The sequence below is a fragment of the Colossoma macropomum genome, unplaced genomic scaffold (genome assembly GCF_904425465.1).
Source record: "Colossoma macropomum unplaced genomic scaffold, Colossoma_macropomum, whole genome shotgun sequence".
Lineage (NCBI taxonomy): Eukaryota > Metazoa > Chordata > Actinopteri > Characiformes > Serrasalmidae > Colossoma > Colossoma macropomum.
The window spans coordinates 2,050,821-2,074,394 of record NW_023494804.1 but is presented as its reverse complement, the minus strand read 5'-3'; the positions used below and the strand labels follow the sequence as shown (position 1 = coordinate 2,074,394).

The 23,574-nt window shown below is 38.5% G+C and overlaps 1 protein-coding gene across 1 annotated transcript; it reads right to left on the bottom strand.

Moving 5' to 3' along the window:
* Positions 1 to 2,169: 2,169 nt before the first annotated feature.
* mogat2 (monoacylglycerol O-acyltransferase 2) lies at positions 2,170 to 23,108 on the bottom strand. The gene is made up of 6 exons (XM_036595245.1): positions 22,878 to 23,108; positions 20,498 to 20,676; positions 10,001 to 10,205; positions 8,805 to 8,979; positions 7,024 to 7,223; positions 2,170 to 2,608 (listed from the first exon to the last, which is right to left on the bottom strand). Exons 1-6 carry the CDS (start codon positions 22,969 to 22,971, stop codon positions 2,454 to 2,456), a joined length of 1,008 nt encoding a protein of 335 aa, XP_036451138.1. The 5' UTR covers positions 22,972 to 23,108; the 3' UTR covers positions 2,170 to 2,453.
* Positions 23,109 to 23,574: the final 466 nt, after the last annotated feature.

Sequence of the window (23,574 nt, the reverse complement as noted above, 5' to 3'; positions counted from 1 at the left end):
TGGGGTCAACAACTTTCATTATATATTTTATAATATTTATTTGTCATTTGTTTTCTTTATGTCATTTAAATCATATATTTTGTAGTCAAAATTGCAGAAAAATGTGTTTTTTCTTCAAAATATGGCCTCAGTCTTCACACATGACTGTGGGGACGAGCTCTTCTGTGGTGCTTGGAATTCTATATAATTGATTTTCTATAGAATGACCCACATGTGTATATATATATTATATATATATTGTATCTTTCTTGTATTGTTGTGTTTCATTCTCTCCCTCTCTCTCTCTCCTCTCTCTCTCTCTCTCTCTCTCTTTGTCTGAACCCAGAGGTCATAGCCAGGTTACATGCGTGCGTGGTCAGTACACTGGCCTCTGTCCATCCTCCTGTGTGTGGAAACTTGTTCCCTTTGCCATCTGACAATAGCAGAGGTGTGTTGCAAAACTAAGCATGAGGGCAGTGTGTGAATCAGCTGAGTTCAGGGGTCCAACTGACCCTGTCCATCCTGAATTAGAGCTTTGGGTCAATGAGAATTGCTCTGCCCACAAATGTGTTCCTTCCTTGCTACTGCTGAGACAAGCCTAACAGAACGCCAATCCCATTCAGCCTAATGAGAAACTGTAGAATTGACTCAGTTTATATCACAATACCTACATTTAGAGTCGGTTATTCATTCAGCCTAATGAGAAACTGTAGAACAGACTCAGTTTATATCACAATACCTACATTTAGAGTCGGTTATTCATTCAGCCTAATGAGAAACTGTAGAACAGACTCGGTTTATATCACAATACCTACATTTAGAGTCGGTTATTCATTCAGCCTAATGAGAAACTGTAGAACAGACTCGGTTTATATCACAATACCTACATTTAGAGTCGGTTATTCATTCAGCATAATGAGAAACTGTAGAACAGACTCAGTTTATATCACAATACCTACATTTAGAGTCAGTTATTCATTCAGCCTAATGAGAAACTGTAGAACAGACTCAGTTTATATCACAATACCTACATTTAGAGTCAGTTATTCATTCAGCCTAATGAGAAACTGTAGAACAGACTCAGTTTATATCACAATACCTACATTTAGAGTCAGTTATTAGTTTCAACTGACATTTATTTTCTATGAGTGCGTGAAAGGTTGCACTGTTAGGATAGATCAGGTGTATCCCAGGTCGTAGCTAAGGTCGTAGCTAAGGTGTTGCTATGGTATCCCAGGTGGTTGCTAAGGTGTTGTTAGGCTTGTTGCTATGTTATCCCAGGCAGTCGCTAAGGTGTTGCTAGGCTGTTGCTATAGTATCCCAGGTGGTTGCTAAGGTGTTGCTAGGTTTGTTGCTATGTTATCCCAGGCAGTCGCTAAGGTGTAGCTAGGCTGTTGCTATGGTATCCCAGGTGGTTGCGAAGGTGTTTCTAGGCTTGTTGCTATGGTATCCCAGGTTGTTGCTAAGGTGTTGCTAGGCTTGTTGCTATGCTATTCCAGGTGGTTGCCAAGGTTTTGCTTTGCAGTTGCTAAGAAAGCCTAGGTGGTTGCTAATTTGTGTGCTAGTAGAACTTGTATGTACTGACTATGAGGGTCAGTGATTCGCTATGAATTATTCAGTATCTACCGCTGTCATTTGTGGTTAGATCAGAACTTTCTCAGCTATCCACCATTCATTTTCTATGGGAAAACATGTTTAAATGTTTGAACACTGTACGAAAAATATATATGCGATCTTTCAAAAAGCACTATTCCCATACAGGGTATATGATTCTGCAAAGTTTTGTGGTTCTAGCTTGAAAACTACAACCCTGTAGAATAATAATGGAATCAGATGCAGATAATGAAGAACTTAATGAATAAATTAAAAATGTAATTTATTAATGAATGAAGTTAAAGGTGAATTAGTTCAGCTCTGAGCTCAGCAGTCAGTGTTTACAGTGTTATCTGTCACTGCTGTCTTTGCTGCTTGCATGAAATTGCAGTCACTGCTTTCAACACAACCCGCGGACGTGCTGTGTGATGAAACGGACAGAACGTTTTACACAAGTTGTACCGAATCCCTCGGACAGAGGCCACTTTCAGCCAGGATTTAGTGAAGAAATTCATTGCAATAACGTCTCTCAGGGCCCATGGGAGATGAGTTACTACATCCCGTGTCAGTCGTGCAGACTCAGAGAGAACAAGTGAATTAAATTAAAGCGTAGGTTTATTCTGAGCTGAGACACAGCACATATTGTACAAACGACACATAATAAATGTCGTAATTAATATTTTACACCATTTTCTCTGTGATATCTGATATTGCTTCGTATTGGGAACCTCGTCAGATTACATTCAAGTTCATAGTTATTATACAGTTTATTCCATTTGCTCCATCATCAACAGCGTCTTTCATTTCTACAGTCTGTGGTTTGTAGTTCTTGCTCTGGCAGCTGTTAAATGACAGTCCCTCCTCTCAAGGTGCCTGCGGCCTCACAGGAGGTCCAGATGTGCATCCTCAGGTATGCCGTATTTGCCTTTGTGTTCCTCAAACAGCTGCGTTAGTTTGTCCATGTAGAGCTCGTGCAGAGCGTCCAAATCCTCAGCTGAGGGCTTCTCGTTTTTCTCCACCTTGATTGGCTTCCCGACTGCAGAGGAGAAACACAGCATTAAATGATTCACTGTGAATTATTCAGTATCTACTATGAATTATTCAGTACCTACTATGAATTATTCAGTACCTAATATGAATGATTAAGTATCTACTGCGAATTATTCAGTATCTACTGCGAATTATTCAGTACCTACTACAAATTATTGAATTATTCAGTATCTACTGGGAATTATTCAGTATCTACTGTGAATTATTCAGTATCTACTACAAATTATTGAATTATTCAGTACCTACTATGAATTATTCAGTACCTACTATGAATTATTAAGTATCTACTGCGATTTATTAAGTATCTACTGCGAATTAATCAGTATCTGCTGGGAATTATTCAGTATCTACTGCGAATTATTCAGTACCTACTACAAATTATTGAATTATTCACTATCTACTGCAAATTATTCAGTATCTACTGCGAATTATTCAGTACCTACTACGAATTATTGAAGTATTCAGTATCTGCTATGAATTATTCAATATTTCCAGTAAAATATTCAGTATCTATTATGATTTATTTGGTGTTTTGATGCACTATTTAGAATATATTATGAATTATTCAGTTTCTGCTATGAAGCTATGAACGAAAGCCTTAACTTGTAGCTCCACCTTTGCTGGGTAAAATTCCATATTAAACATTTAAGAACACAGAGTCATTTCAGAAGCTTTTGAGTGCTGCAGCAGACTAAACACTCAGCCACACCAGAAGGCTGTGAGTTTGAACCCCAGTGATGCCACAGCCATCCGTAGCCTGGCAGCCCAAGAGGAGAAAACGTCTGGAGGGATTGTCTGATGGAAAGAGTCCCAGCTGGAGGAGAAACTGAGTAAACAACACACATTCTATGTTGTTCACCAAAACTGAGATACAGAACTGACTCGGCTACGACATTTGGGTTGTCAGAGTTGTGCTGTCTTCAAGCTGAGTTGAAAAGCAGTGAACTCAGCTACCTTATCATTTAAAGTTGAGCTGACTTCTCATTTTAACACTGTTGTTATCCATATTAGCCTCACAGTTGTATAACCAAATGGGCAAACCCGGCTGATCGACTATGTTTTGGGTGAAAGGGGAAATCTATAAATTCGATTTTTCTCCAAATTCCTACTTTAGGAACCAGGTGCTGATGCAGCCCCTTTGCCAGATGACATCAGTGAGCATCTGTGAAAGCAGTGGACAGGCCGTGAGGGTCCGGCTTTAACTGAACTCACGTTTGCTGATATGGAGCTGATACAGCTGCTGCATGGCTGCAGAGTAAACAGTGCGCTGGCACAGGCTGCAGTGTTTTGGATGAGCTGCAGCGTGGCGGTGAGAGCGAGGGAGGGGTGAGTTACGGTGATGACAGAGGGTTTATAATGACTCGGCAATAACTCAGTTACTATCAAAAACGTCCTAAAAGACACTTATTTAACACTGTTTATACAGAATCAGGGCCATTCTAGAGTTGTACTATGTTGTCTATACACTCCACTGCAAAAGTCTCAGACATTGGAAAAAAATAGTTTTAATAATTACAAAAGCTGTTTATCAGGACTGTCATTGATTATTTGCACAGAAAAAGCTAGTATTATAATGGACACAATGGACCCTTTACACATAGAGTTGCGCTTACTTCCGGTTTCAGCGTTAGCAGGGTTAAACTCTCTTCCGCTCCATATAACTACTGTAGAAATGATGTCAAAATGTTATTGTAGTGTACCACAGTGTGCAAACACTGAGCTACAACAGCCATAATTTAGTTTTCCTGCACTGGTGTGACAAATAGTGGGAGTAAGAAGTGGATGAAAGCACTGGTATAACTGATATAATGGTGTAATGTAAGAGTGCTGTATTCCATAGAGAACTTCGGCACTTTTCGTGTTTCAGTAGTTATTGCAGAAATACCCGCAGTCAAACAGGATGTAATGATTGGTGGGTCCAGCAACCAAAATGCATTTTGATTGGTCATATTTGCGCCAATACTTTTAAAGGAATAAGACAAAACGTCATCTGTGTCATCGGGTTTGTACCGTCAGTATTCCGTATGCCAGCTTCCACAGAAGGAGTGGTTTTCCATACAGTGTTTTCCCTGCATTTTATTTGAAGTTTTATGAAATCTAATTGCATAAAAATAGACATTAACTGATTATACTGATTATAAAAGTGAATTAATATAAACAATATGTGCAGTGAATGAGGCTACCATGGAAAGAAGCCCAGTAAAGTGAGTCAGTGCTGTGAAGCTGCGCAGCTGAAAGGAGTCTGCTGAGGTAAATTAGCTGACGGTGTAAACTTAGATTAACAGCTCAGTACTAAACACACTGTGTTTCATGGTGATGATGCATTGTTTAATATTGGTTTTAGTGTTAAATGTGATGTTTAAACGTGCTAAAATGCATTTCAACCGGCTGTGAAAGTTTCCCCACCCCATTCACATTCGCATCCCTGGGTTTCCCCACCCGCCGTTTTCAGGTCGCGCTGGGGGGTCGGTCACTATCTGCACAGATTTTATGTTCAAACCCAGCTTAGATGGTCTTGCCAACCGGATGTCGGATGTATCGTCGAGAAATTACAAGAAAGTGGTTTTTATTACACAAACAGGAAAAGTTGCAAGTGTACGGAATACCGTGCTCTTACGTTAGCCCTGTTTGCTGCTGCTGCCTCACACCAACCAGTTTCTGTGTCTTTGTACAACATGCCAACGGTTTTAGTATAATTTATGTTGTTGAAAGAAAGATGCGCTCATATATATGTAGTATGAATTTGATAAACTTCGTTTATATTGAGTTAGCTGGCAGGTTGTGTCAGAGACACTGCTTGGCTCTTCCCAGACCACAAACAACTAGCTAGCTTTGTGAGCAAATGGAAATCAAACGCTGCGTCCCAATTGTGCACTTAATACTAATACTAACAGTGTTTGAGTATGTAGTATGTAGTACAGTCACAAGTGTCAAAGTTGAGTACACTCAAAAATCCACAACGCAGACTTAGAACCAGTCGATTTTTGAGTGTAGTAATGATGGACACTATTGTCCCACAGTCCAATGGGAAACGGAAAGGGAGGAGCTTCTCACGCCTGGAAAATTCAGAAAACACGGCAGACGGCGGCGCGAGAGCAGCTGTGGTGGCAGCGGCACCAGAAATGGGGTATAAATGAGTTCATCCCAAATTTGTTAAACATTCTGTAAAAAAACAAGTGTGTTATATTATATATACTAATATATATATATGTATGTTTCTGTAAGAAATGTGTTTGTGAACGCACGTTAATTTGTTAGCCGGCCTTCAGAGTCTAGCTTGCTATGATGTGCGTTGTCATAGCAACAGTTTGTCACTTCCTGTTAGTGAGAATGGTGTAGTATGTTAATATTTTGTGTGCTAACCTGTCGAGCTCATTCTATTAAGATTAGTATGCAGTATACACTGTATAGTATTAGTGTGTAATACACAATTGGGACGCAGCCAAAATGCCGCAGTATAACTGCACTGCTAAGACGCAGGTTAGCTGGGAGCCGCGTTCTGGACTGAGCAGTGACGAAACTAAAAGAATAGTGCTGCTTAACAGACCGCTAACACAGCTAGCCAGCTAGCTTTAATGTTTGCTACTCGTATGAAACTAAAGGTAGGGCCGCTAATTAGCGCCTGTAGCCTACTAGCCTTCCTTTAGCTAAAAGCTGAAATGAGGTCTATGAAGTAGACTTCACATACAACAGATTTGGTTTGCTGTCATAATGTTAGGAAAATCGCCGGTGCCAGCAGCTGATGAAAGCTCCCTTGTTTGGGAATGAAGCTAAGTTAGCACTTAGCTAGGGTAGCTAGCTACATCTAAACAAAGTCAACCAAATTCATACTACATATAAAACAACTTCATTTATTTTCTAAACGTAAACATTATAAAGACACAGAGACTGATTTATTTGAGCAGTTGCAGCTGCAGTAAAGATGGGCTACGCCACACATACAGCAGTTTAGCTCTGTTTAAAGTTCTATCAGTGCTTCCATCCACCTCTTATTCTCACCGTTTGTGGTGATATTGCACAAAAACTAAATTATGGCTGTTGTAGCTCGGTGTCTGAGTGACATGGTACGTTACAATAATATTTTGATATCATTTATACAGTAGTTATATAGAGCAGAAGTGAGCTTCACAGAAACAAGCACAAGTCTTTGTGAAAAAGGGGCCATTAACATTAATACAGTAAGGAGTGATGTTCTTTATGTATGATTTCACCAAAAAGGACACTCCTATTGTTTCAGTGTCAAGTTTGTAACATGATGTGAGGAACTTTATTGTGCAAAGGGTTCCTTGAGTGTTCATAGTTCTATATAGATCCATTTTCTTTACTGAAGAGCCCTCTTTTAAAGAGTGTAGTTGATAGGCTGGAAGAACAACATTCCACACTCGTTGTAAACAGACATACCAACAGTGGTGATGGGCTTCCTGTAGGGCATGAGGCCGAAGCTGTACTGGAAGATCCCTCGAGCGTGGAAGAGCGGCAGAGATACACCCATAATGCTCTGCAGACGGTCCTGTACCCACCTCAGCCAGGTGCCGCGCGGGTTAGCGACCTGATCGAACACCTCGTTCTCTCCGAAAGAGTAAACCGGGACCAGGTGGGCACTGCGGGACAGACACACGTATCCAAATTTACAGCAAAATAAATTTACCCCAATGTAGCTGGTCAGGATGAGTTTCTTTGCTTTTGCACTGGAGCTACGAGGCCAATGCAGCCTTACATACAGTCACAGCTAAAAACAACAGCAGCAGCCTGAATGTGTCTGTACTTTAATCCATATTTATAGGTGACGGTGAGTCATACAGTGTCAGAAACCACAGAATCAGGACTGTTAGAGACACTGAACACCTCCATATGCTGTTAGCGAGTAGTGATTTATTAAGCATGCATTGGGAGTATAATCTTTTACTTGTTGGTAGGGTTGCCACCTTAGCCCTGTAAAATTCCTGGACGCTCGATGATTGATTTGCCCTTAAATTCAGTGGAGCGTAATCTTCTCAGTTGTCATGTTTGAGTGCCTAAACTTCACCAACAGTGCACCTTTTTCAAACAACTACACTGAGGGTGACCTGAACGAATCAAACCCAGTCTTTGTATATAAATGTTTCACTGGATAAAGAAGCAGTTTCATCTTCATAAGAAATAATGACATCATCGCTGTCCAGGAAGTCCAGAAAGGCCATGAGGTACTTATAATTTTCAAGATTGTTATATTGAGACATCAAGTTAATTATCTTGTTATCTCGAGACAACAAAAGTTGTTATCTTGAGCTAATGAGTTCATTATCTTGTGGTCTCAAGGTAATAGTTGTTATCTTGAGATCACAAGAAAATTAACTCGTTATCTCAAGATAACAACTTAGAAAATTATAGCAACAGCTCATGGCCCCTCCGGACTTCCGTAGTCCAAAGAAAAACTTGGATGTCCATTTTTGTCAATTTTTATTTTTGTACCTCATTTGAACAGCTGCCCTTTGCATATGTGATCATTTTATGATGAATAGATCAATAGAAATGCTCCAAAATCACTTTTCATTAACTTACATTAAAATGAAAGAACATTTGGTAACACTTTCTATGAATGTCACGTTTGTAAGCATCTATAAACACATTGCCTTCATACGGCATTATAAACATGATTATAAACATTTATAAAAACGAATTACACTGGATTACACTTAATAGCCATGTTTATTATACATTATGAATTGTTAATATAATGCATTATAAATAGTGTTAATAACATGTTAACAATTCATAATGCATAATAAACATGGCTATAACATGTAATGCATTTTTATAAATATTTATAGCCATGTTTATAATGCCTTATGAATGCATTATAACATGTTATGAATGTGTTTATAGATGCTTACAAAGGTGACATTTATAGAAAGTGTTACCGAACATTTTTGCTTTTGTCTGTAGAAATACTATTTTGGAGTCATTTGTTTTGCTTTGGACAGCAACGATATGAAAATTATGGGATTCCTGGACATTCTGTGGAACTACTTTTTTCCTGGACAGGCAACCATAAACCTGGACAGTCCAGGGAAATCCTGCACAGGTGGCAGCCCTGCTTGTTCGCTATGTTAAAGAAGTCCCTGCTGATCAGCTACATTTGGGGCTAAAGGGTCATTTTAAAGAGCGATGGCTGTAAGTGAAAGCTGTAAGTCTCTCCGTACCCGTGTTCCATCGCCAGTTTAATGAAGCCTTTCTTACTGGCCAGAAGCACTGAGTGGGTTCCTGGATGGGCATCCAGTGCCTCTAAAGCTCCGCCCACTGCAATGACCACAGCATTACCACCGCCTTCCTTGCGCAGCAGGTAACTGGCACTGTCCTTGTCTGAGGGAATCAAACCTGGAACACAAAAACAGATAATCACATGTTGATGTTTATTATGTTTATTTTAATTATTTAACTATCCTAATTTAATTTTTAATTAGATTTTTAATGATTTTCTCTTTTAAATTTATTGTTTTAATCATGTTTTAATTATGACTTTAAGGTTGTTTTTAATCATGTTTCTCTATTCTCGTTTACTTTTTTTTTAACAACTCTGTATTTTCTCATTCGTAAAGCACTTTGAATGACAGTGTATGAACTTACCTTACCTCCTCCTGTAAAATTTTAACTTATGAAAATAGGATTTTTTTTTCAATGTTTTTTGATCTTTTTGACTTTTCTTCTAAAAGTGTATTTTTGGATTCATTACGAATTTAATGTCTAAAATAAAAAAACTTTATTCAACAAACATTGTCCCATGTATTCATGTCACTAGGGCCTTATTTTAGCTGCGCCCCTGCAGTTTAGAGCAGGAAGTGAGGCTGCATCCCTGTCCCTCATGGCCACATGGTGAGCAGTTAGATCCCATTGTTTTGAAGTAAATGTGTCCCAAAGTCTGAAAATCAGTGTGGAACATTAAGAATCGTCATATTTTCTGCTGGTCATGAACTGGCTGAGTTTTTGAGCTCAAAAATGAGCTGAAACAGTCACTGAAACAGTCACTACTGAAACATTTGGTAAGGTTTGGTGTTATGATTGTTTTGGTAGTGACAAAATGGAATGTTCAATTATTATTTTTAATAAAATAATCATAATTAAGGTTTAGGGTCACTCAAAGCAAAAGGATTTCAGTCTAAAGTCCCAAATGTGTTTTCAGCTCTGGCTCAGTAGAATCATCCATGCAGTAGAGCTATAATGTAGGTGTTTCTAATAAAGTGGACAGGCAGTATATATACCTGTATCTCTCTCTCTAGCTCTAATCAGTGCATGTGTGTATCCAGGTAAATACAATTTACAACGTGCTGCACTGTTTGATGCAGTGTTCTTAGAGAACGGTCTGTTGTTTTCAGTACAAACAGCCCTGAGTCTTTCTGACCTGCACACATGATGTAGTCTCTGAAAAACGGGGCTCTGAACCACAGAGGCAGCATCAGCAGGTAACTCTCCAGCCCTGGGAACAGCTTGCTGAAGCCCGTGGCCTGCGTGCAGAAATTCGTGAACGCTCCGGCTACCAGGATGCCGTGAGGGTGGAAACCGAACACATAATTCTGCCTGGGGTCCAAATCCGCCGTCTTCACCAGCTATAAACACAGAAAACGTCATCCAGTGAGTAAACTGAGCAATTAACGTCATAACATAGTAGTCCCTGACCTGCTTTTGCAGAGGAATGTGGATTAGGGGGTGTAAAAATGTATCGCTCTGCAGGCGGCGATTCAAACTCATCGATTTAGATGTTCAGATATGAGGCAGGCAGCACTGATGACATCACAATGCTACGTATATAGTAGGCTAAACTGCTGACATCATAATGCTCTGTGTATAGTACGCTAAACTGCTGACATCATAATGCTCCGTATATAGTAGGCTAAACTGCTGACATCATAATGCTCTGTGTATAGTACGCTAAACTGCTGACATCATAATGCTCCGTATATAGTACGCTAAACTGCTGACATCACAGTGCTCCGTATATAGTAGGCTTAACTGCTGACATCACAATGCTCCGTATATAGTAGGCTTAACTGCTGACATCACAATGCTCCGTATATAGTAGGCTAAACTGCTGACATCACAATGCTCTGTATATAGTAGGCTAAACTTCTGACATCACAATGCTCTGTATATAGTAGGCTAAACTGCTGACATCACAATGCTCCGTATATAGTAGGCTTAACTGCTGACATCATAATGCTCTGTATATAGTAGGCTAAACCGCTGACATCACAGTGCTCCATTAATGACAGATTGCACTGATGACATCACAATAACCCATAACTGACAAGCTGCACTGTTGACATTGCAGTGGTCCATAAGCAACAGTCTGCACTGTAGACATAAAAATGTTCCACAAGTTAGAGTGTGCAATGATGACATCACAGTAGTCCATAACTGACAATCTGCACTGATGATATCAAAATGGTGCATAACTGTCAGGTTGCACTGATGATATCACAATAGTCCATAAATTACAGGCGACACTAATGACATCACAAGGGTTCACAAGCGACAGGCTACGCTAATGACATCAAAATGTTCCATAAGGTACAGTCTGCACTGATGACGTCACTATGGCCTGTAAGTGGCCAGTTAGTGGAAGCACAAGGTAGGTGTTTCTAATAAAGTGGCCAGTTAGTGGACACACAAAGTAGATGTTTCTAATAAAGCAGCCAGTTAGTGGAAGCACAAGGTCGGTGTTTCTAATAAAGTGGCCAGGCATCTCTCTCTCGCGCTCTCTCTCTGTCTAGCCCTAATCAGTGCATGTGCATTCAGATAAACACAGGGTGGTCTGAGGGTCAGTGGTACATGTGCTCTGGAGTTTTGCCAGCCGTGCGCCGGCCACTTGTTCATGTGAGCTGTCCTGCGATCAGTTCTTTCCTCTCCAGATCAAAATTTTAACTGTTATAGAAGCAACTGAAAAAAAACCACACGACTCAGATCATCGTTCAAGGGCGAGCGTGAAAACTGGCCTGTAAAAGCAGAATCAAAACAAAACCCCCTCACTGTGCCCCTTCATGCCCCCCACCCCATACAGGAGGGGCATTAGTAGTTCAAGGCCAATGGCCTCCGAGAAATAAACAAGCCTGCACCCACCGCGGCCCACCTTTTCCTAGAAAAACAAGTGTGAACTCGTAGGGAGGATAAAAGCTTAGGGATTAGACTGAGGATTTCAGGCTTGAACGTCAAACGTCACAGACTTATAACTGGCTATACACACCGCCCTTCAAAAGTTTGGGCACACTCAGCTTTTTTGAGAATGTTTTCAGTGCAAATGACCATGTTTGCAGCAACATGAGATATTAAATGAAAAATTTTAAAAGAAGTGTCCACAAGCACTGTATAACATCTTCCCACGTCTTCTCTCAGATGCTCTGAGCTTCAAACAAGGGTAAGGTCGGCTTCTTATTCACCAGCTCCTTAATCGAATCATCCATTCCACCTTAAATGGTGCAGCATTTACATGCTGAGGCGTTCGATCGAGAACAAGAGGCAGGTGAACAGTGAGGCAGCTTCTCTAAAGGGGCAGAATGTAACTGCTAGACTATTTATGGCAGAACAGACATTTCGAATAAGGAGCTGGTGAATAAGAACTCAACTCCATGCAGTCAAATTCTAAATTTATTTGTGTGGCACTGTGAAATTAAAGTCCTCTCTTGCTGTAAAAGTGAACTAGTTTCCATTGGACTGTTTATTACACACAGTATAATGACCACTCACTGCTCAGCTGAGAGGAAAACAGCTTTAATCTGCTCCGGTTGTTCTGGTCCAGCAGCTGCACCTAAAACACTACAGCATTTTTCAGCAGTTACATCACTCTCTCCTTCGTCTCCCTCTCAGTTTGGTTATAGAATTATGATAAATAATATGATAATATTGTTATTATTTTACTTCCCTTTTACTCTTTTCTCTCAGATACAGACAGACTGAGCAGTTTCTCCGAACTGTTTCTCTCTGATGACCCTCACTGATCCAGCAGATGCGGATCGTGAGTCTCTCTAGTGGAGGACGTTCTCACACCAACCCAACTAAACTCATTAACCCCTTTAAAGTGACGCATTATATATCACTGCTGTCGGAACAAAACAGCATTTTTCAGTTTTTGACAGTTGACCAAATGACCAAAAGAAACGACCCAAAATGACTTGGGAAAAAGTCTGCTTCCATTGACTTCCATTAAAAGTAAAGTATGTTTTTCTTTTCATGTAAAGTTACAATTTTGGAGATATGAGGTTTGACAGCAGCAACATAATTCATTTATGTTTCAGTAAATAACCTTATATTAATCATATTCAGTAACTACGGTAAATGATTCAATAACTACTATGAATTATTGAGTAACTATTTAGTATCGACTATGAATTATTCAGCATCTACTATGAATTATTCAGTATCTACTATGAATTATTCAGCATCTACTGTGAATTATTCAGCATCTACTATGAATTATTCAGTATCTACTGTGAATTATTCAGTAACTACTATGAACTATTCAGTATCTGTTTTGAATTTTTCAGTATTTACTTTGAATTATTCAGTATCTACTGTGAATTATTCACTATCTACTATAAATTATTCTGTATCTTCTATGAATTATTCAATATCTACTATAAATTATTCAGTATCTACTATGAATTATTCAGCATCTACTATGAATTATTCAGCATCTACTATGACTTATTCAGTATCTACTATAAATTATTCAGTATCTACTATGAATTATTCAGCATCTACTATGAATTATTCAGCATCTACTATGACTTATTCAGTATCTACTATGAATTATTCAGTATCTACTATAATTTATTCTGTATCTACTATGAATTATTCAGTATCCACTATGAATTATTCAGTATCTACTGTGAATTATTCAGTATCTGTTTTGAATCTTTCAGTATCTACTATAAATTATTCAGTATCTACTATAAATTATTTAATATCTGCTATAAATGATTCAGTATCTACTGTTATTGAATAGCTGTAATTAAAGCAGTCCTGTCAGTCCTTTATTCTGCTCTTCTTCTCAGTGCAGTTATTGCAGTTAGTTGAGATGTAAAATACAAGATCTAGCACAGCTAAAATTTGTAGATCTTTATTTTGTGTTATAACCTGCAATTTTCATCCAGAAAATACATGAATATGTCTGTACTTAATAAGTGTTTCCATAGTGATATGAAATGGGTTCTGAACGTGGGTCAGAAACTGAATTCAACAGTAAAGGCAGTGTGGAGCTTCTTTTATACAGTGATAGGAAACAGTAGCTCACAGAAGCTCCAACTCCACACACTGGTCTGTTTCACTGACCAACGTGGACATGAACACTCACCAGCTGCCCTGGAGGAGACAAACACAATCCCCACAGGTGGACTGGCCTCCACACAGACGGGAAGACGGGGTTAGAAATGTTAAGTGTGAACTGCTCAGACCAGCACAGACTCGTTTCTGAGTCTGACGCCCAGCGCTGCCTCGGACACGCTCACATCACTGAGAGCAGCTGATCTGCAGAGGAGCTGCCGGATTAGAGATGGTGGTGAAGCGCAGAGTTACAGCTTAACCAATTTTCCCCCTGATGAAGTCAGTCACTGTGTTTATCCCTCTGAACACTCAACATTCAGTCAGTCATGTTTTTCGCCTCTGGGCTCTCTCAGAACGTCAGGAGGAAGACGACATAAGCACTGACACGAACCGTCTGGTGCTCCTACAGCTTAAAGTCATTTTATTTACCTCCTTAAAAAGGCTCCTTAGGTGAGTTACTGCAAATGGATTGGTCAATAACTTCTATAAATTATACAGCAACTGCTATCATCACTCTCAGTTTCAAAGTAGATGCTGAATAATGCACAGTCGTTACTTAATAATTCAGAGTAGACACTAGAAAATTCATAATAGATACTGAATCATTCATAGTAAATGCTGAATAATTCATAGTAAATGCTGAATAATTCATAGTAAACACTGAATAATTCAAAAATAGATACTGAATCATTTATAGTAGATACTGAATAATTCATAATAGATATTAAATCATTTATAGTAGATACTGAATAGTTCATAGTAAACACTGAATAATTCAAAAATAGATACTGAATAATTCATAATAGATACTAAATCATTTATAGTAGATGCTGAATAATTCATAGTAGATAGTGAATAATTCATAATAGATACTAAATCATTCATAGTAGATGCTGAATAATTCATAATAGATACTAAATCATTCATAGTAGATGCTGAATAATTCATAGTAGATATTGAATAATTTATAGATGTTACTGAATAATTCATAATAGATTCTAAATCATTCATAGTAGATATTGAATAATTCATAGTAGATACTGAATCATTCATAGTAGATACTGAATAAATAATAGTAAATACTGAATAATTAATAGTACACACTGAAAAAACAATAATTAATAGTAGTCACAAAATTATAAATAGCAGCCTAGAATTGAAAGGTATGCAGATTAGATTATAAATAGATACATTTTTTGTTATCATTTTTTTAAAAACTTTAGAAACTAATATAAATAGTGATTTTGATTACATTGACTCGAAACAGATTATATATGTATATATTTAATGTTAAATGTGATCCTTGTCACCCACAAGAATGAACTGTCCATCATTATTGTGAGGTGCAGTAATGATTCACTGGCTCTGGTTGTTTGTTTGAGTGTTTCGGCCTCCACCTTTGAGCTCATGGTCAGCGCGTCAGAGCTGGTGTTTACAATCATAGTCGGAAACACTGGAGGTGCGAAAGAGTATATAAAAGGTTCTGTCCTGCTCAGAGATACAGAGATCAGATCAGATAAGAACAGTTCCGTACCAAGAGCGTCCAGCCCTGAGTGATAACACACTCAGTAACAAACACCGGCCAGTCTTATCTCTGATAACAGCACCGTCCTGCAGGGGAACTGAACAGGAACTACAGAAAAACAGCCATAATGACCACTCAAACAAAACAAATGCTGTCCTAAATCTTACATCCAGCCAGATGTTATAATATTTCTCATTACTGCACAGTTGTGAGAATATTATATGACTATATGGTTATTTCTAGACATTTTTACTTTTTCACACAAAAGTCAGAGTCCTTCATTTAAAACCCCAAATCCAAAAAAGTTGGACGCTGTGCAGAATGTAAATAAAAATAGGACGCAATGATGTGTAAATCATGTGAACCATATTTTTAAAGGAAAATACTACAAAGACAACATATCAAATGCTGAAACTGGGAAATTTGATTGTTTTTTGAAAAATATTTGCCCATTTTGAATTTGATGCCAACAACACCTTCCAAAAAAGTTAGGACGGGGGCCTGTTCACTGTGTTTCATCACCTCTTCCTTTTAACAGCACTCTGTAAGTGTTTGGGAACTGAGGAGACACTGCTGTAGTTTGGTTTTTGGCCTTGTACCTCACATACAGAGATTTCTCCAGATTCTCTGAATCTTTTAATGATATTTTGTACCGTAGATGATGAAAAGCGAAAGTTCTTTACTATTCTACATTGAGAAACGTTCTTCTTGAATTGTTGCACTATTTGATGGTGCAGTCTTTCACAGAGTGGTGAACCCCTCCTCATCTTTACTTCTGAAAGACTCCGCCTCTCTGAGATCCTTTATACCCAATCATGTTACTGACCTGTTGCCAATCAACCACCAGGTCTTTTTTAGTATTACACAACTTTACCAGTCTTTTGTTGCCCCCGTCCCAGCTTTTTTGGAACATGTTGTTGGCATCGAATTCAAAATGGCCAAATATTTTTCAAAAAACAATACATTTTCTCAGTTTCAACATTTGATATGTTGTCCTAGTACAATTTTCAAAGAAATATAGGGTTTAAATGATTTGCACATCATTGCATTTTGTTTTTATTTACATTTTGCACAGCGTCCAGAGTGTATGGTCTTCAAATTTTTACTTGTGTTAGGAATTTTTATCAAATAAATTGATCTCACTATAACGGCAGATCATTTTGTTTGTTCCAAGCACATTTCTTCAAATTATCAGAATTGTTTGTCAATAAAGTGACTTGATTTTACTTGATAAAATTACTTAGAACAAGTAAAATGTCCAGAAATGAGTTAAATAGTCTTATAATGAGCTCAAAACAGGCTCAACATGAGAAATATTAGATATGCTGTCCAGATTTAAGATCATTTCACTTGACAAGGTATCGTTTTTATGCAGTAAACAGATCAAATGCATCGAGGCAAAAAATACAGAGACGAAAATGAATAGTTAGAATGTGATGTGTTTATATTTGCACGTTAATATGCTTATTTTTCTCACTGCGTTTGTGATTTTCAGTCTAAAGTGTCCAAACATGAACAGTTATTGTTTGCCGAGGGACTTTTTAAGGGAAGGTCCACCATCAGACGACAGAAGAGCCACTGACCTCACAGTCTCATCTGATTCAGTTCATGGTGATTTCTGGTTTCTGAGCCATGAAAGTTCCCATAATTTACCCCAAACGCGGTTCAGACATGTCGCCTCTTTAATTTCAGCTGACACGCAATGGAAGCCTATACCCCACCAATTAGCATGACGCTAATCTACCGCATGTCTAAATCATCTCACACTACACTCTCAGAAATAAAGGTACTAAACTGTCTCTGGGGTCAGTGCCCCTCCTGTCACTGGGGTGGAACCCTCAAGGGCTCCATCTCAGTACCTTCAGTCAGGGAACATAACTGAACCATAATCCACTGAAATGATATGTTCTAAGCTGTACTGACTCCACACACCCCGTCTCGTCTCCAGGCTTTTATTTTACTGTTCTGTTTAAAACATTCGGTAATGAAAAGGTACAAATACGAACTTTTCACCTGGAGAAACTTATTTAAGGTTCACAATCGGACCTTAAAACCACTGTTGGAGCTTTGAGGGAACATTTACACTGTTTGTACCTTGATGAACGAAAAATCCTCCTGAACAGAACCTTTATTTCTAACAGTGTCGCATCTTTAGTCATCAGTTTTAAAAAGTAGTACCTTTTAAATTTAGTTTTTATATTTGTTGAGTTATGTGCCATTATTTGGAGCAAATATGTATTTAAATTTTTTTTAAATATTTTTTAAATATTATTTTTTATTTTAGATAATTAAATGTTTTTTTGCTAAATCAAATGTTTATTACTGTTTATTACTACTTCACCCTGTTTGTCAGTATTTTACTGCTACTTTTATTGTTAGGATTTTCTATTGTTAACATTTTCATTCAGTTCTTGTTTTTTATTGATTATTCAATGATTTTATTTCCTCTGTTTTCTCCTATGCGCCCTGCGATGGACTGCCGACCTGTCCAGGGTGTATCCTGCCTCCCGACAGCTGGGATAGGCTCCAGCACCCCACCACGACCCAGAAGGATAAGCGGTTTAGATGATGGATGGATGGATGTTTTCTCTTATGCTGGTTTTAACTGGCCTCTCTTTCTAAAGGTATTATTACCTTTGTAAGGTTTGTAAAGGTATTATTATTATTATTATTATTATTATTATTATTATTTACCTCAAATCGTGTGGGGTACAGATAAAATTCAGGCTGCTGCTACGCTGTGTTTAGTTACACTAACGTACTTTAGCCCATTTTTTTAGATAACAGTGAGTCATACAATTTCAGAAACCACACAATTAAGTCTGTTGAAGATTGCTTTAAGGGGGAATTCCACAGATTTTTCAAATTTTCTGCATGATTAAATGGTTAAGCTGTAAAGAGAGTCATTCAGAGTCGTTTGGTGTGAAACGCTCTGTTCTAGAGAAACTTACCGAGTCAGAACTGTTCACAGTGGTGGTGATAGGAACCAGACGTCCACCTCTAAAAGCTCCCTCACAGAAAGTTCCTACATGAAATGGTTATGAATTCACTGCCTGATGACTGAGACACTGTTTTATGATAGTTTTAAGAAGATTTTGAAAGATTTTAAAATCCATTCATGATGGAGGGATACATAATATGCCGGGTGTTGTGAGGCAAAATAGTCCCCAAAGAAAACTTATTATTTCAGATTTTCCACTATTTTCCATCATCAACATTCCATATAAACTCAGAAGACTCGTGTAGGTTCACTGGTGGTTCTGGATAGTAAATAAAATGTCTATGTCTGTGTTGTAGTCATGGCGACCCCTGGTTCCTATCACCACCACTGTAAAGACATCTGACCCATTTCACACCAAACCACTCTGTTCAAGTCTCAATGTTTGAAGTATGCAGAAATTTTGAATATTGAGTGGAATTCCTTTTTGACAAACCCTTTAACAAATCCACAAAGATTAAGTAGATAACACAGTACTGATTGTTGAAGTACCTTCCACTGATTCCATTGCATTATTGCATGTATATATATATATATATACATATTATACTGGATACATTTAATTTTTCACAAACACTATCACTTTAAAGGGGAAAGATGACATGTGGCTCAGTGGTTTATTATTGTGTCTAATTCCTCTTGCTTCTGTGTGAGCCATCACAGTGTATCACTGTAAACCAGCCAATCAGAGCAGAGCTCATTACAATATTCATGAGCCCCCAAAAATTTGAAAACAGCTTGTTTCATTCTAGGGCCAAATCACAGGGCTGTAAATGGGCAAGTAAAACTGCATCTGCGCATTTTTCACCCAGACTTTCTATGTAGACACCAGAGAACAATGTAAACCACTGAATAAATGCTTTAGGTAGAACTTTTAAAACTCAACCTTCACAATAAAACCCTCTGTAACTCTCGTTTCCCTGAAACTGAAGCACAGTGACAATGTTATCGTTAAAATGAGTTTTATTCTAAGCTTTTACTAAGTGTGTCTGTGTTTTGGGAAAGCTGGCAGTAATTGTGCTCCACTAAACTCTTTGGTTAAACTGGGCAAACTGTACATCTGTCTGTTGGACACTAGATGGCAGTGTTGCATTGGTGAAATGCTTTTAGAACAGGGTTAGTCCAGTAAGCTCTTCTGCAGCTTCTATCAGACAATAAAGTATAAATAAAGACTAAAAGTACTGAGAGAGAGAGAGAGAGAGAGAGAGAGAGAGAGAACAGAAAGAAAAGAAAAGAAAAGAAAAGAAAAGGAAAAATAATTTTATCAAATAAAATTGTCACTATAGATCATTTTGTTTGTTCCAAGCACATTTCTTCAAATAATCAGAATTGTTTGTCAATAAAGTGACTTGATTTTACTTGATAAAATTACTTAGAACAAGTAAAATGTCCAGAAATTAGATAAATAGTCTTATAATGAGCTCAAAACAGGCTCAACATGAGAATTATTAGATATATCGACCAGATTTAAGATCATTTCACTTGACAAGGTATCGTATTTTGCAGTGTACAGATCAAATGCATCAGTGTTTATATTTGTATGTTAATATGCTTTATACTATATATATTATACTGGATACATTAAATTTTTCACACATGGCTCACTGGTTTATTATTGTGTCTATTTCCACTTGCTTCTATGTGAGCCATCACAGTGCCTCACTGTAAATCAGCCAATCAGAGCAGACCTCATTACATTATTCCTGATCCCCCAAAAATGGGAAAACAGAAAAGAAAAGAAAAGAAAGACAGTTTTTAAAGGGGACTCAAAAACGGGAGTGAAAATCTACAAAAAATATGAACTAAAATAAATAAATAAATAAGAAAGGCAGGAAAAAAAATAAGTACAAACATGTAAAAGGAAGAATGCTAAAAAAGAAAGCCAGAAAAAAACAATGAAGAAAGGATGAAAGAATAGAAAAAGAAAGACTGACGATAAAAATATGTAAATAAATAAAGGAAAAAACAGAAAGAATGTAAGATTGTGTGGTTATTTTAAATGCTCCGTCAGTGGAGTGTAGTGAGATGTTACCTGTGCAGGTGTCTTGTTTTTTTTTTACCTGAATAGGGAAGTAATCCCTCATGTAGTTCCAGAGGGGCATGTGGCAGAGCAGGGAGACTTTCCTCCCCCCGTGAGACGGTGTGTCCCTGTCAATAAACCACCAGGTGGCGTACAGCACACTGACCAACCAGAAACGAGTGAAGAGGAGGTAAATAAACAGCAGGATGCAGCAGGGAGCTGAGGAGAGACCACACAGAGTTACAGACACACTGTTAGAAACAAGACTGTACAGAGCAACACAGTCACACTCACTGCATACAGTGCACACCCAATAACACGGTTACAGTCAGTCTACACTGACTTACACACACAATGACACAGTTACAATACATCTACACTGAGTTACACATACAATAACACGGTTACAATCAGTCTACACTGAGTTACACTGAGTTACACTGAGTCACATTCAGTCTTCACTGAGTTACACTGAGTCACATTCAGTCTTCACTGAGTTACACTGAGTCACATTCAGTCTTCACTGAGTTACACTGAGTCACATTCGGTCTTCATTGAGTTACACTGAGTCACATTCAGTCTTCACTGAGTTACACTGAGTCACATTCAGTCTACACTGAGTTACACTGAGTTACACTGAGTCACATTCAGTCTTCACTGAGTTACACTGAGTTACACTAAGTCACATTCAGTCTACACTGAGTTACACTGAGTTACACTGAGTCACATTCAGTCTTCACTGAGTTACACTGAGTCACATTCAGTCTTCGCTGAGTTACACTGAGTCACATTTGGTCTACACTGAGTTACACTGAGTCACATTCAGTCTTCACTGAGTTACACAGAGCCTACACTGAGTCAAATTCGGTCTTCACTGAGTTACACTGAGTTACACTGAGTCACATTCAGTCTTCACTGAGTTACACTGAGTTACACTGAGTTACACTGAGTCAAATTCGGTCTTCACTGAGTTACACTGAGTTACACTGAGTTACACTGAGTCACATTCGGTCTTCACTGAGTTACACTGAGTTACACTGAGTTACACTGAGTCACATTCAGTCTTCACTGAGGTACACTGAGTTACATTCAGTCTTCACTGAGTCACATTCAGTCTTCACTGAGGTACACTGAGTTACATTCAGTCTTCACTGAGGTACACAGAGCCTACACTGAGTTACACTGAGCTACACTGAGCTACACTGAGCTACACTGTATAGATATATAGATCATGTGAAAGAGGTAATATAAAATGCTTCCGTTATTTGTTGGTGACTTCAAAGGGTTAAAATGAAGGTTTTGGTTTAGGGCTGTGTGTTTGATCTGGACGCTGCAGCTGGTCTGTAACAGCAGATTAAAGTCTGTAGGTTTCTCACATCAGCACAGCGGAGCTAAACGGACAGGAAGTGCTTATTTAGCACACACCTCGCTGACGGTCATCAATACACCCAGCTGTGACTCACAGACCAAACATACAGATACACATCTGGACACATCTACATATAGAGAGAGATAATGCATGATTTAATGAATGATGGACAGAAGAAACTATTCATTAAACAGAAAGAAAAAATGCAAGAATGAATGAATTAATGAATAAACGGTCAAAGGAGAAAGAAAGAAAGAAAGAAAGAAAGAAAGAAAGAAAGAAAGAAAGAAAGAAAGAAAGAACAAACTGAAAAGTGAATGAATGAATCATGGATGTAAGAAACTATTCATTAAATATTAAATATAGAAAAAACTTGAATGAATGAATTTCAGACAGAAGAAACTGTTCATTAAAAATAGAAGAACATCAATGAATCAAAGAAAGAAAGAAAGGAAGAAAGACTGAATAAGTGAATGGATGAAAATGAAAAGAGAGAGACTGAAAGACAACAGAATGTAGGAATGAAAGAAACAGAAGGAGCAGTAAAGCAGGAGCTGCTCAGAGGCCTCAGTCTGTCTTTGATCATTTGATACCGATCTCACTGCAGGGCTGTTGTGCAATCGCTCACTGCACGTTATCAGACTGTACTGCACTGAGTACAGCGCTCAGGACGAGTCCACCAAAAAACCACACAAGCTTTCATAAGTCACGAGGAGCTGACGATCAAGCTGTCAACGTCAGAGTACTGCAGGGTTCTGTTTAGAGTTCACAAGCATGCTGGGACTGAGTCATTTGTATACAATGATCATGGAAAGAGGTCTTCATGCAACAAGCATCGACACTGTAGAGTCTGTTTAAACTTTTTCACAAAGTTAAAAATATATTTCCCCACAAATGATTTCATTACAGACACACAGAGTCTTCCCGGTGCTGTTTAGAGCAGCTGTTAGAGCATTAGACCAAAATATTGATGGAAAGCTCTCAGCACGCTCCTGCAGGAAGCAGGGTAAACCCTATAACCCCACACACACACACATACACACACACTCACCCATAGCCAGGAAGCAGAAGACCCACTTCAGCACGGCGGCCGTCTGCAGCCTCCTCTTCAGAGGAATATTAGCTGGAGCGAAGTCGATCTTCATGGCAGAAAACGGGACGAAAACGATGAGCCTGAGCAGAAGAGAAGCAGAAGAGTCCGAGAACCGAGCAGAAAAGAGCCGAGGGGACAAAGTCTGCCTTCCACTCACACTGTATCTGCACTCTCACCTCAGTGTAAGGGTTAATTACCCAGCGCTCAGTCTCTCTATCAAGGCATTCAGACTTTTGACCCAGATCCAACAAGCTGATCAATGGAGCACAGACACTTACAGTAAACTGAAGCACACAGCAGTCAATACAGCAGGATGAGCTTGAGTTTTGCTAAAATGTTGTGTATCCCACTTCCATACAGTGGTGGTGATAGAAACCAGGGGTCGCCATGACTACAACACAAATATATGGATATTTACTATCCAGAACCACCAGTGAACCTACACGAGTCTTCTGAGTTTATATGGAATGTTGATGATGGAAAATAGTGGAAAATCTGAAATACTAAGTTTTCTATTTTGTTTCACAACAACAATGGCCTGCATTTTCCCTCCAGCATGAATGGATTTAACCCTCCACAAACTCACCCTCACGTCAGATTCTCTGTTTCTCTATCTGTGTCTGTATCTTTGTGATGATCCAGCTCAGAAATCCAG

Excerpts from the sequence above, each read along its gene's own strand:
- mogat2 (XM_036595245.1), bottom strand. The coding sequence starts at position 22,971 with ATGAAGATCGACTTCGCTCCAGCTAATATTCCTCTGAAGAGGAGGCTG. Across the intron at positions 7,224-8,804 it reads AAACTGGCGATGGAACACGG|TGCCCACCTGGTCCCGGTTT; the intron begins GTACGGAGAGAC and ends TCTGTCCCGCAG. Across the intron at positions 2,609-7,023 it reads GAAGCCCATCACCACTGTTG|TCGGGAAGCCAATCAAGGTG; the intron begins GTATGTCTGTTT and ends TCTCCTCTGCAG.